This window comes from Hyla sarda, chromosome 3 (assembly GCF_029499605.1).
Source record: "Hyla sarda isolate aHylSar1 chromosome 3, aHylSar1.hap1, whole genome shotgun sequence".
Taxonomy (NCBI): Eukaryota; Metazoa; Chordata; class Amphibia; order Anura; family Hylidae; genus Hyla; species Hyla sarda.
Window position 1 is genome coordinate 29180536 of NC_079191.1, and position 25884 is coordinate 29206419.

Consider the following 25884-nt stretch of genomic DNA (forward strand, 5'->3'; position numbering starts at 1 on the left):
TGCTCGCGACCATTTCCGACTTCCACTGGTGTGAGACTTACAGTCTCGCCTCGGTCGACGTTGAGATCCTGTACACCCGCATCCCTCACGATGCGGGTGTACAGGCTGTTCGCGAGTTCCTCACTGAGATTGGCAAGATTGACGAATTCATCAATTTTGTCTGTGAGGCTTTACTTTTCATTTTGACCCATAATGCGTTCAAGGATGGCGATGATTGGTATAGGCAGGAGACCGGTACGGCTATGGGCACGCCGGTCTCCTGTACATATGCCAATCTCTTCCTCGCCATCTTTGAACACCTTTACGTTTTCTCCCTCTCCAAACCCTTCTGTCGACATATGAAGTTGTTTGTCCGTTACGTGGATGACGTTTTGGTCATATGGGACTCTACGGAGGCTGACTTTTTCAACTTTGTTGCACATCTGAATACTGTGAATGAGGAGAATATGTTCTTCACGGCTGTTTTCAGTGGTAATGAACTTGACTTTTTGGACATTAAGCTTAAGGGGTCTGACGGTGCCCTCGTGACTGAGGGCTTCCGCAAACCAATAGCTAAGAATGCTCTCCTTCATTGTCAAAGCTCCCATCCCCAAAACGTGAAGCACAGTATTCCCTATTCCCAGTTCCTCAGGCTTCATCACAATAACAGTGATGATCATACTTTCGAGAGTCAAGCGAATGACCTAAAGCAGTGTCTTCTGGTAAGGAAATACCCTCCCAAAGTCATAGAATCCAGTCTGAACAGAGTCAGAACCCTTGATCGAAATCAACTTTTATCTCCTAGAAAGCAACAACTGGTTCCCTCAAAAAGATTTACTTTCTCTCTAGCTAACTCCAACCAGACTGTGGCTAATGCTATACGTCGCAACTGGTTCCTGTTGGAATGAGATTCTGACCTTCAAGAGGTGGCTAGTAATCCTCCACTAATAACTTTTCATAAAAATCTCACCATCGGTGATAAATGCCTACATGAAAGAGGCACATGAAGATGATCCAAGTGCCTTGCAATTTCTAGGATTGGAAAAGGTTCCTCCCCTCCGTAATGGAGGAGATAGGCACAGAGTCCTCCTGCAAAAAGAAGCCCGCTGGATTGTGCGGTTTAATGCAACAGGCAACAAAGGCCTTAATGATAGAAATTAATATGTATCTTTCCTTTGATTTTGCTGTTTTAATGTCATTTCGTTATATGCATATCTATTGTGGTGTTCTTTTGTTTACGTTTTACAATCCACGTGATCTAACCCCATGGTCACATGATGTAGGTGTTGTCTGGTTGCCTGGCGACGGCGGGGCGCCGTCTCTATGTAATGTGGAGGTGGCGCACCGCGGCCGTCACATCCGGCTTGAGGAAGTGCGCACTGCGCACGAAACAACTTGTTCCGGCTGCCCCTCCTCCATCCCACTCCCCCGCCTGTACCCTGCTTGATGTCACAGCTCCGTGAATAAAGAATTACCTGCCTGGTGAGTGTCGCTCAATCTGTTTTTTTCTTCTACTTCAGTTGCTACTTTTTTAGAGCTGAGCACCGCCGTTACAGGACTGTTACGTCTGGCTCCAGTCGAGTTGCGTTCCTCCGTGATTTTTTGTGGCTTAGTTCTTGTAGTGCCGGCTTTCTACTTCTATTTATACATGCCAAACCAAGAAATTGCTTGGGGCCCCAAGCTGGCCGGGGCCCCGAGAAGAGCCAGTGTTTGCCCGTCCTGTAGCGACGGGACAATTCCCCCCATAACTATTAACTCCCTGCGGCAACGCGTTAGGATTAAAAATGCAGGGCTGCCGGGACATAGCGCTGGGACGTCACTGACGTCCCGTGCATGCGCCTATGGAAACGAAGGTGCCGAGGACCGGAGGATAGAGAAGGAGGAAGATGCGCGCTGGCCAGCTTGGTAAGTGACCAGCGGCACGTCACCTTCGGTGCTCCGACCACCGGTCCCGAGACCTACTGCTATAGCCGGAGCGGTGGTCGGAGCACTGAAGTGGACAGTACACAGGCATACACTGTAAATGGATGGAGGCTGTATGTCTGTAGGGGAACACTGCCTACATCAGTGGTCTTCAACCTGTGGACCTCCAGGTGCTGCAAAACTACAACTCCCAGCATGCAGTTTTGCAACATCTGGAGGTCCGCAGGTTGAAGACCACTGGCCTACATAATGTGGGGGAACACTGCCTGCCTAATGTGGGGGAACACTGCTTGCCTAATATGGGGGAACACTGCCTGCCTAATGTGGGGGAACACTGCTTGCCTAATGTTTGGGAACACTGCCATTGTTGCGAAAATGACATGAGAGTGGCACTTCCCAAGGTAAAGCCGCACATTTCTGAACTGGTCTCTGAAAGACAACAGCAGAAGTCACACTGATTTGCAGTAAATATTAATTATGTTTTTGTGAGAAAATCATGTTTTCATGGTTTTGTTCTTTGTTCTTAATGGTTTTGTTCATTCTGTGCACCTATGTATTAATATATACTTAGATATATACCTCCTATGTTTTGAGTTTGAAAAAATCACATTTTATTTTTCCAATTAAGAGGGGTTCGGTGAATGCGCATATTAAACTGGTGGAGTTCAGTACCTCCAACAAGGTTAAGAACCAGGGGCATAACTATTAAAATATAAGGGTATCTAAACAGCACAGTCGATGGCGTACAGGTAAAAGAATACCAAAAGTCTAAAATTTTGCCTTTTTGGTGACTTCATATACCAAATTTTTTTTTATAAAAAGCGATCAAAAAGATCCATCAAAACAAATATTGTACCGATAAAAACTACAGACCACGGTGCAAAAAATGAGCCCTCATATAGCCCCGTATGCCAAAAAATTTAAAAATTATAGAGGTCAGAATATGGCAATTTTAAACATACTAATTTTGGTGCATGTAGTTATAATTTTTTTAAAGTAGTAAAATTAAATATAACCTATAAATTGGGTATATTTGTAACCATATGGATCTACAGAATAAAGATACATTGTGCATTGTGTAGAAGCGGAAGCCCCCAAAAGTTAAAAAATTGTTTGTTTTTTTTCATTTCACCACACAAATAAGTTTATTTTTGTTTTGCCTGCTGATTAGGCAATAAAATAAGTGATGTCATTACAAAGTACAATTGGTGACGTAAAACACAAGCCCTTTTATGGGTCTGTAGGTGCAAAATTGAAAGCGTTATGATTTTTAGAAGGGGAGGAGGAAAAAATGAAAGTGCAAAAACAAAAAGTGGCCTGGTCCTTAAAGTATACCTGTTATCAACAAAAACTTGCTGAGATGCAGGCTTGAGCAGTGATCAGTGTATAAGATCAGTGTGTACAGTGCTATAGCCCCCTATGGGAGCTATAACACTGCAAAAAAAAAAGTTAATAAATGTGATTTAACCCCTTCCCTAATAAAAGTCCAAATTGCCCCCCTTTTCCCATAAATAAAAAAACATATAAATAAAAATAAATATAAACATATATGGTATCACCGCGTGCGTGAATGTCCGAGCTATAAAAATATATCATTAATTAAACCGCACAGTCAATGACGTATGTGCAAAAAAATTCCAAAGTCCAAAATAACGTATTTCAATAGAAAAATGGTACCTCTGAAAACTTCAGATCATGGCGCAAAAAATGAGCCCTCATACCGCCGGATACGCAGTAAAATAAAAAAGTTATAGGGGTCAGAAGATGACAATTTTAAATGTATACATTTTCCTGCATGTAGTTATGATTTTTTCCAGAAGTACCACAAAATCAAACCTATATAAGTAGGGTAGCATTTTAATTGTATGGACATACAGAATAAAGATAAGGTTTCATTTTTACCGAAAAATGTACTGCGTAGAAACGGAAGTCCCCAAAAGTTTCAAAATTGCGTTTTTTCTTCAAATTCATCACACAATTATTTTTTTTACAGTTTCTCCGTAGTTTTTTGGGTAAAATGACTGATGCCATTACAAAGTAGAATTGTTGATGGAAAAAATAAGCCATCATATGGATTTTTAGGTGCAAAATTGAAAGGGTTATGATATATAAAATGTGAGGAGGAAAAAACTAAAGTGCAAAAACTGAAAAACCCGTGGTCCTTAAGGGGTTAAGTATAAACTGGAATAAAACTGTATTAATGCCACTAGATAAACAAACATGCCATGGGAGACTTAAGATAATAGGACATGGAGAAACGTTTGTGTATAAATGTTGGAAGGCAAGTTTTAAAGTATCTGGAATTAAATGTTTGGCCCATTTTGAGAAAGATAAAGGCAAAAATAAAAGCCTGGATAGGTTTACCACTTAGCATGGCAGATAGTATTGGCCTATTAAAGATGATAATCCTGCCCCAGAATCTGTTTGTGCTGACCAATAGTCCGGTATGGATAGGAGAACAATTTTTTTTAAGAAATAGAAGCTATGGAGAGAGAACTGCTCTGGAAAGGGAAAAAAAACAAGAATGAAACTAGGTCATTTATGTAGGGAAACGAAGAACGGAGGACTAGCTGTTCCAGATTTCAGGTTATACTATATAGCAGCACAGTTTAGGTAGGTAAAGAAATGGAAGGAAACAGATTCCTTTGCTAACATGGTAAAAGAAAAAAAGGAGACGTGTGGAGATGTGGGAGAATTGTTAGAATCTAAGTTGGGTGGAAAAGAGCCTGTAGGGGAAATGGTGAATAAAGTATAGGCGCAAATGAAAAAATAATGAAGGTGGAAGGTTCACTAGATTGCACAAGATTATTTAATAATACAAAATTTTAAGAACTTGAGAGACAAGAGTGGCGATTTTGGGGTAAATATATTTCAAAATATGTTGCACAATTTTTTGAAGGGAAGAAACTCAGATCATTTGAAGAGCTGAGTGCACAATATAAAATTCCTAATAATATGGCATCGTATGCCGCTGTAACATTGAAAAAGAGGCAGGCTAAGCCTCGAAACGTGCCTGTTTGCTTGGCACCATAATAAATGAACTTTTTTATCCATAGATCATGGATTGTGATTCTTACTTCACGGATTGCGCCAGAAACCCCCTGGATTTTCTACACCCAGATATCGGATGTTTCTACAATCAGCCAAGGCTTTTCTGACTACCGATACCGGGGAGGCTGCATCGTTACCATATGCTGTCACAGGTGGTTGTGTCTGGCACACAACCACAAAAGGTGAGCGAGATTGCCCCTATTTTCCTACTAGCTTTTTAAAAGTGCCTCCGCCTTTTTAAGGACTACTATCCCATGAGAAGCTCTGCTGTTTTTTCTCTATATAGATACACCTAATAATAGGATGTCATTATTTAGATATGCACAGTTAAGGGAGGCAGTGAAAAAAAATACATAAGAAAGAGGACTTAAGAATTCATGAGTGTCTAATAATGAAGGTCTTAAGGGAAGGTACGGGGGAAAAAAAATTCTAAGATATATAAAATAATGTTGATTGTTTAATACCGGGGAATGAGGCACTTTAGTATAAAGGAGTGGGAAAAAGATATAGGACAAGTAACAGAGAAGGAATGGAGGGGGACCTGGGAAGAGGACCTGAATATTAATAAAAATTGTTCACATAGGATTACACAATTTTTCATAACACATAGGTTATATTAAACGCTGCAGCTTTTGGGAAAAATGGATAAATTCAAAAAATATAAGTGGCCAAGATGTTAGAGCGAAGGATCAGGGTTCTTCCATATGTACTATGAGTGTCCTGTGCTTAAGGAATTCTGGTTGAAGGTGATAAGAATGATGGAGGGAAGGTTAAAGTTGTAGGAGAGAAACAAATTGATAACCTAGTTATTAGGGGGAGGAAGAACGGAAGGTAGAAGGATGGATAAGATTCTAAGAGTTAAAGTGCAATTTGTAATCAGACTATTGGTGGCAAGAAACTGGATGTCCAAAGAAGTCCCAAACATTGATGACTTTAATTCTACAGTATGCAAGATGATGAATTTTGAGTTTTGTTGGGCAGCCAAGGCCGGATGCTTGTCAAAATTCCATGCAATTTGGGATAGGTGGATTGAGGGTATGACGGAGAGAGAAAAATTGTGTTTTGTGGAGAGTATTAGATAAAAATATATCTATATATATTTTTTTCCCTTCTGCCATGGGGTGGGTGGGGGTGGGGGTTTATGGTGGCTGTGATTATATATTTGTAAGGAGAGGTGTTCTGTCCGACCAAAACCAGAAGTAATCTTAAAATGGGGAGGGATTATTATTAATTTTCCCTTCTTTTCCCGTTTCTTTCCCTCTTCTTTTGCCTCCTCTTTCTTGATGTTTCTCCTTCCCTCTCTCTTGGCTCTCCTCTCTCCCATGACTGAATGGAAATTGAGTGATTGAGGGCCTTCCCACTTGTCCATGTGAATGAATAAAAGATGAGTAGTCTCCTTATTTAAAAAACAAACAAAAAACACAAAATAGAAAAAAAAACGAAAAATTGTGCATAATAGTCAATAAAATATTCTCCTTGAATTGTTGATCCTGGACGGGATGTGAAAACGAATCGGCAGTGGAATACAGATAGTAATAAGGAGATGTTAATATGAAGTATGATAGATGGTAAGAATAGGAGGGAGAGAGTGATGGCATAAATGTGAGGGAGAAAAATGAGTGATGTAGCAGGGCCCAGATTGCAAGTTGGAATTGGGAGGGGGTCGGGGGGGAGGAGTTAATATTATAGTCTAGTTTTGTTTTGTTTTGTATACATATATGGTTTTTGGTTTTTTTAGGGATGGGGTGTGGGAGGGGGAGGAGAGGAGAAGTATTATTGAAATTAGTAATAAGAGTATGTGGGTGTTGTGGGTCGGACAGGACACTGGAGCTGGACTCGAGAAGTGTATGGGGGGGGAGAAAAAGAGGAAAAGAAAGGAAAATATATTTGTTTCTCGTAACATTGGTAATAGGTTAAGAAGATGGGAGTGTAATTTTATAAAGAATGTATAATTATTATTATTGAAATAAAAAAAAGTATAAAATATATTGATTTATAGGTTTAATAATGATTGGTACTATGTGTATCGTACCTCTTGTTGTTTGGCTAGAAAGGCATCCACAAGGTTCCTCTGGTCATTTACATCTAGTTCTTTCCTCTGTTTTGTAAATGTTTCTCTTATGAATTTCTGGAACTCTCTGATGTTCTTGAAAACTGTTCGGTGAGGTCCGGGAAGACCGTCCATCAGTGACGGAAAACTGTTATATAGCTAAATACAAAAATATTAAAGTCATAGTCAACACTATATTAAGTGTAAAGGACCATGTACAGGGGACGATTATTAGCCAGATGAATATATGTTCATTCCTTATTATTTACCCACGTAAAAGGAGCGGCCATCATCCAACAAAACAATAACTTATCGGCTCATCGTATCATTTATGCAGGCCTAAAATTATGGTTATTGGCGGCAAATCACCCATTGAAGAAAGCGAAGGAGCACATTGATGATCCAGTGATTCTTCATGTGGCCCTGCCTGTATGAGAACAGAGCCATGTAAAAGGCTCCTTAAATGAGAAGTGATCTACTAAATCGGGGCTCACATCAGCCCATATAAAAGTACCCTAACAGTCTGGAGGCTATTTACATGCAGGACTATATATGAAATGTTTCATCTCAGAATTCGCAAGAACCACTAGCCCTATGACAAAGACTGCAGTAAAAGCATACCTATTATAACCTCTTTTAATTTTCTATAATTTTCAGTTCTCTCAAAGCTGGTGGTCGGAGTCTAATGTATATGTGTATAGATGTTTCCCATACAATACACACACACACACACACACACACACACACACACAGAGGATATGATCATACACTTCTATGTCTCTATACACTGTACACACAGAGGAGGAAATCCTGCAATTCTATGTCTCTGTACACTGTACACACAGAGGAGGAGATCCTGTACTTTTATATCTATACACTGTACACAGAGGGGGAGATCCTGCACTTCTATATCTCTATACACTGTACACACAGAGGAGGAGATCCTGCACTTCTATGTCTCTATACACTGTACACACAGAGGAGGAGATCCTGCACTTCTATGTCTATATACACTGTACACACAGAGGAGGAGATCATGCACTTCTATGTCTCTATACACTGTACACACAGAGGAGACTATCCTGTACTTCTATGTTTAAATACACTGTACAGACAGAGGAGGAGATCCTGTACTTCTATATCTCTGTACACTGTACACACATAGAAGGAGATCCTGCACTTCTATATCTCTATACACAGTACACACATACAAGGAGATCCTGCACTTCTATATCTCTATACACTGCACACACAGAGGAAGAGATCCTGCACTTCTATGTCTCTATACACTGTATACACAGAGGAGGAGATCCTGTAATTCTATGTCTCTCTACACTGTACACAGAGGAGGAGATCCTGTACATTTATATCTCTATACACTGTACACAGAGGGGGAGATCCTGCACTTCTATATCTCTATACACTGTACACACAGAGGAGGAGATTCTGCACTTCTATATCTCTATAAACTGTACACACAGAGGAGGAGATCCTGTACTTCTATGTCTCTATACACTGTACACACAGAGGAGGAGATCATGCACTTCTATATATCTATACACTGTACACACAGAGGAGGAGATCCTGCATTTCTATGTCTCTATACACTGTACATACAGAGGAGTAGATCCTGTACTTTGTCTCTATACACTGTTTACACAGAGGAGGAGATCCTGCACTTCTATGTCCATACATTGTACACAAAGGGGAGCAGATCCTGCACTTCTATGTCTCTATACATTGTACACAGAGGAGGAGATTTTGTACTTCTAGGTCTCTATACACTGTACACACAGGAGACGATCCTGTACTTCTATGTTTAAATACACTGTACAGACAGAGGAGGAGATCCTGTACTTCTATATCTCTGTACACTGTACACACATAGAAGGAGATCCTGCACTTCTATATCTCTATACACAGTACACACATACAAGGAGATCCTGCACTTCTATATCTCTATACACTGCACACACAGAGGAAGAGATCCTGCACTTCTATGTCTCTATACACTGTATACACAGAGGAGGAGATCCTGTAATTCTATGTCTCTCTACACTGTAGACAGAGGAGGAGATCCTGCACTTCTATGTCTCTGTACACTGTACACAGAGGAGGAGATCCTGTACATTTATATCTCTATACACTGTACACAGAGGGGGAGATCCTGCACTTCTATATCTCTATACACTGTACACACAGAGGAGGAGATTCTGCACTTCTATATCTCTATAAACTGTACACACAGAGGAGGAGATCCTGTACTTCTATGTCTCTATACACTGTACACACAGAGGAGATCATGCACTTCTATATCTCTATACACTGTACACACAGAGGAGGAGATCCTGCATTTCTATGTCTCTATACACTGTACATACAGAGGAGTAGATCCTGTACTTTGTCTCTATACACTGTTTACACAGAGGAGGAGATCCTGCACTTCTATGTCCATACATTGTACACAAAGGGGAGCAGATCCTGCACTTCTATGTCTCTATATATTGTACACACAGAGGAGGAGATTTTGTACTTCTAGGTCTCTATACATTGTACACAAAGAGGAGGAGATCCTGTACTTCTATGTCTCTATACACTGTACACACAGAGGAGGAGATCCTGCACTTCCATGTCTCTATACACTGTACACACAGAGGAGGAGATCATGTACTTCTATGTCTCTATACACTGTACACACAGAGGAGGAGATCCTGCACTTCTATATCTCTATACACTGTACACACAGAGGAGGAGATCCTTCTGTTCTATGTCTCTATACACTGTACACACAGAGGAGGAGATCTTGCACTTCTATGTCTCTATACACTGTACACACAGAGGAGGAGATCCTGCACTTCTATGTCTCTATAAACAGTACACACATAGAAGGAGATCTTGCACTTCTATATCTCTATACACTGCACACACAGAGGAAGAGATCCTGCACTTCTATGTCTCTATACACTGTACACACAGAGGAGGAGATCCTGCACTTCTATATCTCTATACAATGTACACAGGGGAGGAGATCCTGCACTTCTAGGTATCTTTACACTGTACACACAGAGGAGGAGATCCTGCACTTCTATGGCTCTCTACACTGTACACAGAGGAGGAAATCCTGCACTTTTATGTCTCTATGCACTGTACACACTGAGGAGGAGATCCTGTACTTCTATATCTCTATACACTGTACACAGAGGAGGAGATCCTGCATTTCTATGTCTCTATACACTGTACACAGAGGAGGAGATCCTGCACTTCTATGTCTCTATAGACTGTACACACAGAGGAGGAGATCATGCACTTCTATGTCTCTATACACTGTACACACAGAGGAGGAGATCCTGTACTTCTATGTTTAAATACACTGTACACACAGAGGAGGAGATCCTGCACTTCTATATCTCTATACACTGTACACAGAGGAGGAGATCCTGCACTTCATGTCTCTATGCACTGTACATACAGAGGAGTAGATCCTGTACTTCTTTGTCTATATACACTGTTTACACAGAGGAGGAGATCCTGTACTTCTATGTCTCTATACACTGTACACAATGGGGAGCAGATCCTGCACTTCTATGTTTCTATACACTGTACACAGAGGAGGAGATCCTGCTCTTCTATGTCTCTCTACACTGTACACACAGAGGAGGAGATCCTGAACTTCTATATCTCTATACACTGTACACACAGAGGAGGTGATCCTGTACTTCTATATCTCTATACACTGTACACACAGAGGAAGAGATCCTGTACTTCTATATCTCTATACACTGTACACACAGAGAAGGAGATTCTGTACTTCTATGTCTCTATACACTGTACACACAGAGGAGGTGATCCTGTACTTCTAGGTCTCTATACAATGTACACACAGAGGAGGAGATCCTGCACTTCTATGTCTCTATACACTGTACACACGGAGGAGGAGATCCTGTACTTTCATGTTTCTATACACTGTACATACAGAGGTGGAGATCCTGCACTTCTATGTCTCTATACACTGTACATAGAGGAGGAGATCCTGCACTTCTATATCTCTATACACTGCACACACAGAGGAGGAGATCCTGCACTTCTATATCTCTATACACTGTGCACAGAGGAGGAGATCCTGCACTTCTATGTCTCTATACACTGTACACACAGAGGAGGAGATCCTGTACTTCTATATCTCTATACACTGTACACACAGAGGAAGAGATCCTGCACTTCTATGTCTCTATACACTGTATACAGAGGAAGAGATCCTGCACTTCTATGTCATTATACATTGTACACACAAGAGCAGATGAACAGCATGCATACATCTTAAGAATTAGATAGTGTACTGTATGATAGTGGACTGTATGATAGTTACAGTATATGGGAGTTAATGGCCCAAAAAAATTCAATAGACTTACATAGTCTCAAGGAAATGATGCAGTACTATCCTGTCGTATACTGGCCTTCAGTTGTATTATGGAGCTGTCACCTTTCATTATATCTGTGACACATTATTTATATTTATTTTTTAAATGCTTTTAATAAAATCTAAAGACAATATATAATAAATATATGCAATAATAAAGTTCTGACTTACCCTGATCCAAGGGCTTCCCAGAAGTCGTACATTCTCATTGATTAAACCCATCAGCCTCTGTATGGTCGGATCTTCATAGTCAAATCTATGGCTGAGCAGTATGGCCACAATGATATTGGCTACGGCTGCATTGATGATGGTCAAGTTATCAAAAGGCTTCCCTAAAAATTTGGGGAAAAAAAATAAAATAAAAAAAACTACATAAAAAAATAAACTGCATTTCTTGCCTCTCAGTTTCCATAATTTTATTGGTGATACCTTGTTTACCCTTTATTGACATTGGATGTAAATGTATATCCTGGTGCCCTGGTACTAATCACATCAGAACATATATTTACATCCTAGGAGTATGAAGCGTGCAGAGTAAGTTTTGTAAACTCCAAAATTAATGATCACATCCCAGAAAAAATTGAATAAATAGTCATTTAAAAGTCACATGTAAAGTAGATCACAATGCAAGGAATGAGCCCTCAGCAGTGTTTACAGAAAAATAAGAAAGTTATAGGTGCCAGAAAAAGACAAATTTTAACAAAAGTTTGATTTCTTTTTAAAGCACAACACAATAATTGTAAAGCATGTAAACCTGAGTATTTTTTTAATCGTATAGACCCACAGTGTAAAGAGAACAAGTCAGTTTACTGTAAAGTTTACAGCGTGAAAACAAACAAAAAACATGTGCAAAATTATTTTTTTTAACATATTTACTCCACAATAAAAATATAAGAGAAACAGAGACATCCACATCCACCATCTATATTTTGATTTACTTGCATAATTTCAAAAACTAGCAGGTTGTTATTATACATTTTGATCAAAAAGTACAAGCCCACTCACCACGTCATGGCCTAACCTAACACTGGTGTATCGCCAGGTGGCAACCATTGCCTCGGCAATGCCAAGCCCATAAGGGGAATGACCCAGTGGTCAGGCAGCCCCATTGCTGCCCGACCAAGCCCCTAGCTCCGGGCCACACCACCCCACAGACAAAGCATCATAGAAACAATAGCCACCACAGAGCACCACACTAGTGTGAAAACCTACCATGTGCTCCCTACCAGAGGGCTGGGAGAATGCTAGGAGGAAACCCATATGCAGTCTCCTGCTAATTAAAAACACCTGGGCCAAGTGGGTGGAGCAGAGTGCTGGCTATGAAAGAAGGGACAGACTACAAATGTATAACAAAAATAGAGAAACAGAAACACAGCCACATATCCACCATTTGTATTTTGATCTATTCCTAGCATTCCCCCAGCCCTCTAGCAGGGAGCACATGGTAGGTGTTCACACTAGTGTGGTGCACTGTGGCGGCCATTGTTACTGTGAAGCTTTTGTCTGTGTGGTGGTGTAGCCCGTTGCCTGGGGCGTGGTTGAGCAGCAGGTTAGGGACCCACTCTGACTAAGTGGCCTTGACGTGGCGACTGGGCTTGTACTTTTTTTTTAATCAAAATGTATACTAACAACCTGTGAGGTTTGAAATTATGCTGATAAGCAAGTAGATTAAAATACAAACAGTGGATGTGCAGCTAAGTTTCTCTATTTTTTTTTTTTTTTTTTTTTGAGCCATTCATTTTATGATAAAAAAAAATCATTACAATCAAAAATCATAAAATCAAAAACACACCCTCATATCGATCTGTGGATGGATAAATAAAAGAATTATGAATCTTAAAAGGCAAGGAGGAAAGAACGAAAACTCAAAAAGGAAATTGGCTGTGTCCTAGGGGCAAAATGTACTTTGTCCTTTAAAGGGTTACTTTGGGGAACTAGACCCATAGCCCGGCCTTTCCTTCTCACCAATCTATGTATTTGCTTAAATATCATTAATTAGTTATATAGAGTTATGTAGTTTCCCCTCTTTGAGCTGTCACTTACATGCAGGGAGTGAGAGAAAGACTACATTCTCAGATTCTCCTTGTCTTTGTGCAAACCCCTCAGTGAGACCTAGCCCCCACCCTCCTGGAAGACAACCACCTTGTGATTTCTGTCTAGGACTCTTGTCTTCACAGCCACACCTCCCCTCCTCTTCCCCCTCCCCTCTCTGTATGAGGATCATGTCGGGAGAGAAAAAGCCCAGTCTCCTCAGCACAAAACCCTGCTCTTTTCCTGCTGTAGGAAATTGGCTGGCAGCCATTACACAGAGCTGCACTGACTGCTGGGAGTTGTAGTCTGGGCTGCAAGCAAGAAAAAAGAATATACAGGAGACAACAGGGGCCACAGGAGCTGGCAAAATCACATGGATAACTACTGAGGACACAAAACAGGTATTGTGGTGAGAGCGTCCCTTGAGAAAGTCAGGTGATGAAACGTACGTTTGGACGGTGGCGACAGGTATCCATTATGGGTAAGTGAGGATCATCATCTACTTTGGGCATGTTGTTCATATGGATCAGTTTACATGTGATAGAGCAGATAGCTCTTATACACATATATTGGGGCCTCTAGACCCCTGTTTACTTTTGGTTGCATAACATATAGAGCCATTGATATCATTCCCTTGACCTCACTATATATAGATCCATTGTGATTACAACGATTGCTATACCTGTTCCCCCTACGTTTATTGGTTGTATCTGATTACATCTCATTTTGTATTGCTTTATGCACACAGATTTGGTATTATCTTTATTGCATTTTGTCACAAGTGGTGACATTTTTAAATTTTTTGATATATTAATAAAAATCGTATATTATTCAGTGGCAATTGCTCTCAGTTTCAGTCCTTTTTTTGTATAAATTGTGGTGCTTTGCGGCTTTTTTAATTTTCTTAACTTCCCCATAGCACCCCTTTAAAGGGGTACTCCGCCCTGGACATCTGATCCCCTATCTAAAAGAAGGGAGAATGTCGAATTACGGGGGTCTGGTTGGGCAGCACCCAAATGCTGTTTTTTGGCTGCTGTGGTCTTGATATCAAGCCTCGCCCCCTCCATTAATAACTAAGGGGCATGGCAAGCGACCACAGCTATTATGCCCCCTCCTATAGACATGAATGGAGGGGGGCATGGTGTTATATAAACAGTCCATTCATTTTTTTGACTACCTGACTTTCTCCAGTGGTCACAGGCAGGCCAAAGAAGACCAGGGCGCCCTCGATACAAGGATAGCTGTGGGTCTCAGAAATAGGACCCACATCTTTCAGACATTTATGGCACATCCAGTTGATGTTCCCATAAAATTTTCTTATTATCATAGTGAAAAATAAATTGAAATAAAGGGTCAACTAAAGTAGCATTTTGCCAGGGGTGAGGAGGTTGCCCAGGTCTTGAGGCCTTATGATGCCCAAAAGGTCTCTCTGCATTACAAGGAAATAAGTTATATCATTTTTATTTGATATATAAGGGACACAGGAACTACAAGTTACTGTACACCTTACTGCATTACTGTACATTCTGCACCATTACAGAAATGAACCCCTCACCTTTATAGGATCTGAACTTCTCCACTAAATACTCGGCCTCCTCTGTGATCTTGTTTTCAATGGTTTTCTTCCCCATTCCATAATCCCGTAGTGTGGAGAGTGTGAATCTTCTCATTACTTTCCAGTTCTCTCCATTGGAAAAGACAATGCCTGAATAAAATGAATATGTGTTATGTTACCCTTACCACATGAGACTTAAAGAGGTACTCCACATTTTTTTTAATGGGAAAAAGAGGGTGATTCAAACTTTTGTTAGGGAAGGGGTAATTGTCGTTAACTTTTTTTTACACAATTTTAGTCCCCATAGGGGAAATGATTGACAGTATTGCAAGGTAAAATTGGTGGCACAAAAAACAAGCCCTCATATGGGTCTGTAGGTAGAAAATTGAAAGTGTTATGATTTTTAGAAGGGGAGAAAGAAAAGACCGAAAGTGCAAAAATGAAAAATGGCCCCGTCCTCAAGGGGCTAAATAGAAGTTATTTACAAACCTGTTTAACTTTCTGGCACCAGTTGATGTAAAATAAAAAGTATCTCTTTAACAAATGCTGGAAGTCTCCTTTAACCCCTTGACATCATCCAATTTACAGGTACTGTGTGGCTGCCTGGGCCTTAGAGCACCTAAGTTGCATTGTGCATAAAGTTCACAAAACTTGAAGAAAAGCTCCATAGATGGTGAGTGACGGCTGCTATCACGTTGATGCCTTTCATTTAACCCCTTAAGTGCCGCAATCAGTAGTGATTGTCCCATTTTCCCTTCTCCCATGTTAGGAGACAATGAAAATTGGCAGTATCCTCAAGGGGTTAAGGGTAGAAAAACTCTAGGAAAAAATACTCAACATTATATGTAAGCACGTGTGATGCAAAGTGAGAAAAAAAATAAAATAAAAGATTACCATTGTTCTTTATTAATTTTGTAACCACCGGTGTATGAGGTCTGTTATTGAAGGCCTCGGCATGGTTGATGAGCGCGTCCTTCACCACGTCATAACCACATAGGACAACTGCTTTTGTCATGCCTAACCGGACGCTGAAGACTGGGCCGTACGTCTTAGAAAGCTGTGAACACAAGACAAGACATGTTTTCCTTTATTGAATCCATAACTTACAGTCTCTTACCGTCAAGGACTTCATACAAGTAAAAGACGTCTACTGTAATTTAGGATTACGTTTAAGCCCCTCCCATCACTATGTTTTCTGATTAACCTTTTTGTAGATATTATGTTGTTTTCCAACATGTTTTGTTTTTTGCAGGACCAGTTAAATTTTAATGGCTCCATTTATTATATGTGATTTATTCTGCAGTACAAATTATGTGTTGACTTTATTCTGTTGGTTAGACTGGTTTACTTCATCAATTTGCACTCAATGAGAGAGATTTATCAAAACCTGTCCAGAGGAAAAGTTGCTGAGTTGCCCATAGCAACCAATCAGATCGCTTCTTTCATTTTTAACAAGGCCTCTGAAAACTGAAAGAAGCGATCTGATTGGTTGCTATGGGCAACTCAGCAACTTTTCCTCTGGACAGGTATTGATACATTTTCCCCAATATCCTAAAATGACAAAGTGACAACAGAATGTTACAAATCTTTGCCTATTTATAAAAAAAAAGGAAAAAATAAAATCTTGCATTAGACCCTTTACTCAGTCCTTACTTGAAGCACCTTGGGCCATGATTACAGCCTCCAGTCTTCTTGGGTGCTGAATGAAGGTAAAGCTTCATCCCAGTCTGAGGTCCGGAGTGCTCTGGATCAGGTTTTCATTAAAAGGATACTCCGGTGAAAGACTTTTTATTTATTTTTTTTTTTTTTTAAATCAACTGGTGCAAGAAAGTTAAACAAGTTTGTAAATTACTTCTATAAAAAAAATCTTAATCCTTCAAGTACTTATTAGCTGCTGAATACTACAGAAGTAATTAATTTCTTTTTGGAACACAGAGCTCCCTGCTGACATCACAAGCACAGTGCTCTCTGCTGACACCTCTGTCCATTTTCAGAACTGTCCGGAGTAGGTGAAAATCCCCATAGCAAACATATGCTGCTCTGGTCAGTTCCTAAAATGGACAGAGATGTCAGCAGAGTGCACTGTGGTCATGATGTTGCTCTATTCGGCTTTCAATTCTAACCCGTTTCTCTGTGCCCACAGCATGATGCTGCCCCCACCATGATCACTGTAGGGATGTATTGGGCAGGGAGATGGGCAGTGCCTGGTTTCCTCCAGACATGATGCTGCCCCCACCATGATCACTGTAGGGATGGTATTGGGTAGGTGATGGTCAATGCCTGGTTTCCTCCAGACATGATGCTGCCCCCACCATGATCACTGTAGGGATGGTATTGGGCAGGTGATGGGCAGTGCCTTGTTTCCCCCAGATATGATGCTGCCCCCACCATGATCACTGTAGGGATGGTATTGGGTAGGTGATGGTCAATGCCTGGTTTCCTCCAGACACGATGCTGCCCCCACCATGATCACTGTAGGGATGGTATTGGGTAGGTGATGGTCAATGCCTGGTTTCCTCCAGACATGATGCTGCCCCCACCATGATCACTGTAGAGATGGTATTGGGCAGGTGATGGGCAGTGCCTGGTTTCCTTCAGACATGATGCTGCCCCCACCATGATCACTGTAGGGATGGTATTGGGCAGGTGATGGGCAGTGCCTGGTTTCCTCCAGACATGACGCTGCCCCCACCATGATTACTGTAGGGATGGTATTGGGCAGGTGATGGGCAGTGCCTGGTTTCCTCCAGACACGATGCTGCCCCCACCATGATCACTGTAGGGATGGTATTGGGCAGGTGATGGGCAGTGCCTGGTTTCCTCCAGACATGATGCAGCCCCCACCATGATCACTGTAGAGAAGGTATTGGGCAGGTGATGGGCAGTGCCTGGTTTCCTCCAGACATGAAACTCAGAATTGAGGCTAGAATGTTCAATTTTGATTTCATCAGAACAGAGAATCTGTTTTTCACAGTGTTATTTTACAAACTCCAAGTGGCTTTCCTGTGTCTTATACTGAGGAGAGGCTTATTTCTGGTTACTTTTCCATAAAGTCCAGATTGTGGAGGCTGCAGTTATGGTTGACTTTCTGAAAGTTTCCCCCATCGGCACACAGGATCTTTGGAGCTCAGCCAGAGTGACCATTGGGTTCTTCGGTACCTCTCTTACCAACACTCTAATTCCCCAAATACTTAGTTTGGTGGGGTAGACAGTTCTAGGAAAGGCCCCGGCTGTTCCAGACTTCTTCCATCTAGAAATTATGCCACTGCTCTAAAGAACTTTGTAGCCTTCTCAAGATTCTGTCTTTGAGCTCTACAAACAGTTTTCCCACTTAAAGGGGTACTTGGCTGCTCAGAGTTTGGAACAAACTGTTCTGAACGCTGGAGCAGGCGTTGGGAAATGTGATGTTATAGCACCAACCCCTCATGATGTCACACCCCACCCCCTCAATGCAAGTCTATGGGAGGTGGCGTGACAGCCACCACACCCCCTCCCATAGACTTGCATTGAGGGAGTGGGATGTGACGTAATGAGGGGGCAGGGCTATGATGTCACGAGCTCCCGGCACCGGCTCCAGTGTTCGGAAGAGTTGGTTCTAAGTGTGGCGGTGTACCCCTTTAATTTTTGCTCTGATGTGCATTGACAGCTGTGAGACTTTACATAGATGGGGTGCATCTTTCCAAAGCATGTGTTTAAAAAAAAAAAAATAGTACAAGGCCACAGCAAAACAAAATGTGAAAAAAGTGAAAGGGTCTGAAAACTTTTCAAGTGCTTCTGAGACTTTCACCTTTGACACATTTATTGCATGAACTTCTGATATGCCAAGATTGCACCAAATAAGAATGCCAATAAGTTATCTGGCCCCTGAAAGTGGTAAAATGTTACAATGGGCTCTGGGAACAGACAAGTTTGTGCACCCCTGCTTTATATTAGAGGATTTCTGTATTACCTCCATGAATGTTTTATGGGGTTTTGACAAGTTGATTGTGAGGAGATTTCCAATAATCGGTAAAGGTGTTGGTCCAGGTGGGAAGTTTTTGTAATTTCCATATTTCTGGTTCATAAAAGCTTTGGCCAAAAATAAAATGACCACGATGGCCAAGAGAACCGCAACCAGGTCCATGGTGAATGTGAGCTCTGTAGAGTGAGAAAAGACAGGACATGAGTGATTCTTGTCCACACATATTTAAAAAGGGAATAAATATAATAGTCTACATTTAATTATCTGTTCATGATTTTGCAACACTTGTTTATTGCTCAAATGCATCTAAAACTTAATCGACTTTGCAGAGTATCGATTAAATAATATTCTTTAATTTTCTGTCTACAGCTTCTATGCAGATTCATGTGTCTCAATGGTTACAGATAGAGATGAGCGAAGCTGACGAACCCGAATTCGTTACAAATTTCATGAAATATTCGATTTGCAATGCGCAAATGACTTCATTAAACTTCATTTTACAGCGTTCCAGTCTATTGGAGACCTAAAATGGCGCAACCACATGTGAGTACTTGGGGCAGGGGATTATGGAAGGGTGGGAGACAGCGGCGGGAATGAAGGTAGGTGGGATGACCCTGAATCACATGTGAGATGCAGCCTATCAGCATTCATTGACCCCTGTGATGTCACAGCTCTATATAATTGGCAGCCATCTTGCATTTCTTCATTTCATCCATGCACTCAGAGATAGAGAGAACGGAACTGCGTGTGTGTGAATTGCTTATGCCACATCGTACCACTGCAACTGATAGTTAGGCCACAGTAAGGGCTGGTGTTTTACAAAAATACAGATTTTTTACTGCGTATAGTTGCGCATATTACTGCCCTCTTCATTGCATATCGCATACGCACATCCAAGTAGTGTACCATTTTGTAACTGTTAATCTGTCAAGGGCCTACATAATGTGAAAGTCCAAACGATAGTATTAACCGGCTGGTGTTTTACAAAAATACAGATTTTTTTTACTGCGTATTGTTGCGCAAATTTCTGCCCTCATAAGTGCATACCGCATATGTTCATCCAAGTAGTGTACCATTTTGTACCTGTTAATCTGTCAAGGGCCTACATACTGTGAAAGTCCAAACAAAAGTACTCACCAGCTGGTGTTTTACAAAAATACAGATTTTCAACTGCGTATTGTTGCGCATATTTCTGCCCTCATCATTGCATACCGCATACGTACATCCAAGTATTGTACCATTTCCAACCTGTTAATCTGTCAAGGGCCTACATTCTGTGAAAGTACAAACAATAGTATTCACCAGCTGGTGTTTTTCAAAATTACAGATTTTTTACTGCGTATTGTTGCGCAAATTTCTGCCCTCATCAGTGCATACCGCATACGTTCATCCAAGTAGTGTACCATTTTGTACCTGTTAATCTGTCAAGGGCCTACATACTGTGAAAGTCCAAATAATAGTATTCACCGGCTGGTGTTTTACAAAAATACAGATTTTTTTTACTGCGTATAGTTGCGCATATTACTGCCCTCATCAGTGCATACCGCATACATACATCCAAGTAGTGTACCATTTTGTACCTGTTAATCTGTCAAGGGCCTACATTCTGTTAAAAGTCCAAACAATAGTATTCACCGGCTGGTGTTTTACAAAAATACAGATTTTTTACTGCGTATAGTTGCGCATATTACTGCCCTCTTCATTGCATACCGCATACATACATCCAAGTATTGTACCATTTTGTACCTGTTAATCTGTCAAGGTCCTACATAATGTGAAAGTCCAAACAATAGTATTAACCGGCTGGTGTTTTACAAAAATACAGATTTTTTTTTACTGCGTATTGTTGCGCAAATTTCTGCCCTCATCAGTGCATACCGCATATGTTCATCCAAGTAGTGTACCATTTTGTACCTGTTAATCTGTCAAGGGCCTACATACTGTGAAAGTCCAAACAATAGTACTCACCGGCTGGTGTTTTACAAAAATACAGATTTTTTTCTGCGTATAGTTGCGCATATTACTGCCCTCATCAGTGCATACCGCATACGTACATCCAAGTATTGTACCATTTTGTAATTGTTAATCTGTCAAGGGCCTACATACTGTGTAAGGACAGACAAAAGTAATCACCTGCTGCTGTTCTAGACAAATACTGTTTAAAGAGTAGTGTAGCTTATTGTAATACCCTCATATACGCATTAAGTATGTCAGGCAGAGAAGTGCCATGACGTGCACAGAGGAGTGGCAGAGGCCTAAATACTTCAGGCAGATTTGGCAGCAGACTAGGGGCGAGTGGCAGCAGGAGTCGCAGCGAGAGTCCTGAGCTTCCGTTATCAGCCAGCGGTCGTGTCTCGACCAGCAACCCATCTGCCGTCGTCGATTGGTTAACACGCTCATCCGCATCATCACAAGTGACATCTGACACCCCCAGTCAACAGTCGGTGGGTTCCTCAGACACAACCCTCAGTTGGCATGGCTCGGGAGCAGTCCCTGTCCTCTCATTGCCTTTAACCTATGCTGTTCACTCTCCTAGAGAAGTATCTTATACTGTGGGTTCAGTTCCACTATTCACTGAGGACGATCTAATAGAGGACAGTCTGCAGCTACTGCCCAGCCAAGAAGGGGAGGAGACATCCGTCGCGTGCTCCGCTAGGCGGCCAAGTAGTGATGCGGAGAGTGACGTGGGAGGCGGTGTTGCAAGGGTTCAGGGTCCTGAAGCAGACACTGTTGGGGAACCTGAGGAGGACATCAGTGACGTGCACACACCTGTGGATGATGTTGAAGCCGATCGCAATTGGGAGCCAGGTGCAGAAGGTGCTTCATCATCATCAGGAGAAGAGAGTTGCAGGTTGCCCTTGAGGCAGCAAGGTGGTAGCACGGTTGGCAGTCAGCGTGGTGGCAGAAGTGGAAATTCAGGAGCCAAACGTGCCCGGGGGAGGCCACCTGCTTCGCGATAGCCTACCTTTCCGGGAGGTAATGGAACAGGGGTTCCTGGAGACGCGCCAGTAGCAGTCAATTAGAGTGCGGACTGTAGGTGGAAAAATCAGCTACTCAGCGGTGTGGCAGTTTTTCATCAGGCATCCGGAGGCGGTTCACGTAGACACATGAAAGCTCTGTCGGCAGAAGGTGAAGCGGGGCCAGGGTCCCAATGACGGCACCACGGCCCTGCGTCAACACATGCTTCGCCACCATAAAGCGGCCTGGGAGAACCGTGGCTCCGATGTAGTGGTCCAGCTTGCTGCATCACCCAGTGGCCATCCGCTCCCTCCTTTATCCAGCCAAGGCTCCACCACCTCAGCCAAAGGGAGCTGTGTGTCAAACCCTCCTTCTGTTGCTACAGATGCTCCTGCTTCTCCCGCTTTTAGTCAGCCATTCTGCCAACAATCCATCGGCGAAGCCATGTCCAAGAGACAACAGTATGCGCCCACTCATCCACCGGCGCAGAAGTTGAATGTTCTCCTGTTCAAGTTGCTGGTGCTGCAGTACCTCCCTTTTCAAGTGGTGGACTCAGAGAATTGATGGCTTGTGCCTAGCCGAGGTGGAGAGTCCCAAGCTGTCATTTCTTTGCGAAGAAGGCAGAAACAACCCTGCATAAGTTTGTACAAGAGAAGGAGGGCCAGTCCTTGAGCCTGTCGGTGTGTTCAAAAGTGCACGGCAGCGCCGACGTGTGGAGCTGTAACTACGGGCAGGGACAATACTTGTCTTTTACGGCCCGCTGGGTAAATGTGGTTCCTGCACAGCCACAACAGCAACTTGGACAGGTCACACCTTCCTCCTCCACGCTCTTGCTCTCAGGCAGTTGGTCCTGTTACAGTGTGTGACGCCGCCTCCTCATCCTCCACCGTGTCCTCGCCCTCCACTGCATGTCCAAATCTCGGTGGCCCTTCATCGTACCATGTGTGTAGGGCACGGCGGTGTCAAGCTGTTCTTCACATGGTTTGCCTTGGCGAACGGAGTCACACAGGGGAGGAACTGCTAAAATTCATTAGTAAAGAAATCCGAGTATGGCTTACTCCACGAAATCTGGAAATGGGAACCATGGTGACCGACAACGGGAAGAACATTGTGTCTGCGCTGCGACAAGGAAGTGTGAAACATGCGCCCTTCATGGCACATGTGTTGAATCTGGTTGTCAAGCACTTCCTCAAGTCTTCACTCCATTTTCAAAACATCCTGAAAATGGCAAGGAAATTGTGCATGCACTTCAGCCACTCGTACACCACAGGGCACACCTTCCTTGAGCTGCAGCGTCAGAACGGTATCCCACAACATAGTCTTATTTGTGACGTTGCCACACGTTGGAATTCCACCCTCCATATGTTGGATAGACTATACGAACAATGAAAAGCCATCACCAATTTCTTGATGATCCAAGCAGATAGGAGTACTCCCCTGAGTAACTTCAATGGAATCCAGTGCAGCCCATACGTGACACCTGCCGTTTGCTGAGGCCCTTTGAGGAAGCCACATTATTTGTGAGTCGCCTGGATTACGCCATGAACAATGTAATTCCACTCCTACATTTCCTACAAGAAATTATTGAAACGATGGCTGGTAACGGCAATGGAGACGTTGCGCCTACATCTCAAGGCTACATAAGCCCTGTGGGGGCTTAACTGGAGGAGGAGGAGGAGGGGCAGAGTGGAGCACAGTTTAGGTTGGATGAGATGGCCGGTGTTTCTAGTCATCGGACAGGAGAGGAGGAGCAGGAGCAGCCAGAGGAGGTGGAGGGTTATGAGGAAGGCGAGACAGAGGACCCAGACACACCATGGCAGTATGCAGTGGAGATGGAGGCAGGTAGTCCATCTGAGTCACTGGCGCAAATGGCACGATGCATGCTTAGTTGCTTGCGTAGTGACCCCTGAATTGTCAAAATTCGTCAGCGGGATGACTTCTGGATCTCCACCTTATTAGACCCTCGCTACCGTCCCAGAATGGGGGCCTTTTTTATATCCACTGAGAGGGAGGACAAACTGACCTACTACAGAGAGATCCTACGTAGTCAATTGGCCGATGCCTATCGGCCACATGGTCCATCCACTCGCAGGTCTGACTCGGGGGGCCCCCTGCGCTCACCTTCCACTGCCATGGCTGCTGGGGAGGGATGGGGTGGCAGGAGCAGTACCAGCTCAGTCAGCAGCAGCCTGAGTCTATAGTCGCTGATGGATAGCTTTCCTCACCCGCATAGTGAAGCAACTCATCAGCAGCAGGTAGACATGGAGCAGGACCTGAGCCAGCAGGTGGTGGCATACCTTGACATGGCCATGCCAACAACCATTGAAGATCCGCTGGACTTCTGGGCAGCCAAACTTGATTTATGGCCACAACTAGCAGAGTTTGCCCTGGAAAAGCTGTCCTGCCCGGCCAGTAGTGTGTCATCAGAGCGGGTGTTTAGTGCGGCCGGGGCCATAGTCACCCCAAGGTGAACTTGTCTGTCCACTAAAAATGTGGAGAGACTGACATTTGTGAAGTTGAATCAAGGATGGATCAGCCAGGATTCCCAGTCACCAATGCCAGATGCCTAAGAGTAGATTTGACCATGCTGCTACACCAACACTTCCCAATTATGGTTATGAAACCCTCTTGGGTTATCAATTAGGGTTATGAAACACTCTTTGGTACTGCGAATGCCTTCTCCTGACTCATCCTGTGTCTTTCAGGAACTACTTGCCTCACTGATGCTTCTGGCCTTGGGCCTTTTAATTTTTGAATGTTTAGCAGTAGCTAAATACATTCTTAATGCAAATTTCAACATTGATCTTTACATGTAAGAGGTTATGAAACCTTCTTGGGTACTGCGAATGCCTTCTCCATTCTCATCCTGTGTCTTTCAGGAACTACATGCCTCATAGATGCTTCGGGCCTTGGGCCTTAAATTTTTGGATGTTTAGCAGTAGCTAAATACATGCTTAATGCAAATTTCAACATTGATCTTTAAATGTAAGGGGTTATGAAGCCCTGTTGGGTACTGCAAATTCCTGCTCCTGGCTCATCTTGTGTCTTTCGGGAACTACTTGCCTAACAGATGCTTCGGGCCTTGGCTCTTTAATTTTGGATGTTTAGCATGGGCTAAATACATGCTTAATGCAAATTTCAACATTGATCTTTAAATGTAAGGGTTTATGAAACCCTCTTGGGTACTGTGAATGCCTGCTCCTGACTCATCCTGTTTCTTTCAGGAACTACTTGCCTTACTGATGCTTCTGCCCTTGGGCCTTTAATTTTTGGATTTTTAGCAGTAGCTAAATACATGCTTAATGCAAATTTCAACATTGATCTTTACATGTAAGGGGTTATAAAACCCTCTTGGGTACTGCGAATGCCTGCTCCTGGCTCATCCTGTGTCTTTCAGGAACTACATGCCTCACTGACGCTTCTGGCCTTGGGCGTTTAATTTTTGGAAGTTTAGCAGTAGCTAATACATGCTTAATGCTAATTTCCACAATGATCTTTAAATTCTCGGCGCTCTGCCAGGGCCGTCTCCTACCCCGCCAGGGCCGATCCGAGCACCTCACTAAACCATCCAATCGGTAGAAGAGACAGGCGGTGTGTACAAAGGCCAGGGACTTAACGAACCCGAGCTTATGACCCGCACTTAGTTGTGATTCTTCTTTCATGGCAAATAATTGCAATCCCTGATCCCTATCATGAACGGGGTTGAGCGGGTTACCCGCACTTGTCAGTGAAGGATAGACACACGCTGGTCCGTTCAGTGTAGCGCATGTGCAGCCCCAGACATCTGAGGGCATCACACTCCTGTTATTGCTTGATCTCGCGATTGATCGTGCAATGTAAGGGGTTATGAAAGCCTCTTGGGTACTGCTGATGCCTATTCCTGACTGCTCCTGTGTCTTTTAGGAACTACTTGCCTTCATGATGCTTCTGGGCTTGGGCCTTTAATTTTACGATTTGTG

The 25884-nt window shown here is 42.7% G+C and overlaps 1 protein-coding gene across 2 annotated transcripts in view; it reads right to left on the reverse strand.

The window, feature by feature from the left end:
* Positions 1–25884, reverse strand: part of LOC130361235 (cytochrome P450 2K6-like) — an 84678-nt gene that overhangs the window by 17471 nt on the left and 41323 nt on the right. For both annotated transcript variants that reach the window (XM_056563991.1, XM_056563990.1), the window contains exons 2-6: positions 18956–19143; positions 15901–16063; positions 15007–15156; positions 11592–11752; positions 6986–7162 (exon numbers count right to left, since the gene is read on the reverse strand). In XM_056563991.1, coding sequence (XP_056419966.1) covers positions 6986–7162; positions 11592–11752; positions 15007–15156; positions 15901–16063; positions 18956–19129 — 825 coding nt within the window. In that variant the 5' untranslated portion in view covers positions 19130–19143. The remainder of the gene's footprint in view (positions 1–6985; positions 7163–11591; positions 11753–15006; positions 15157–15900; positions 16064–18955; positions 19144–25884) is intronic.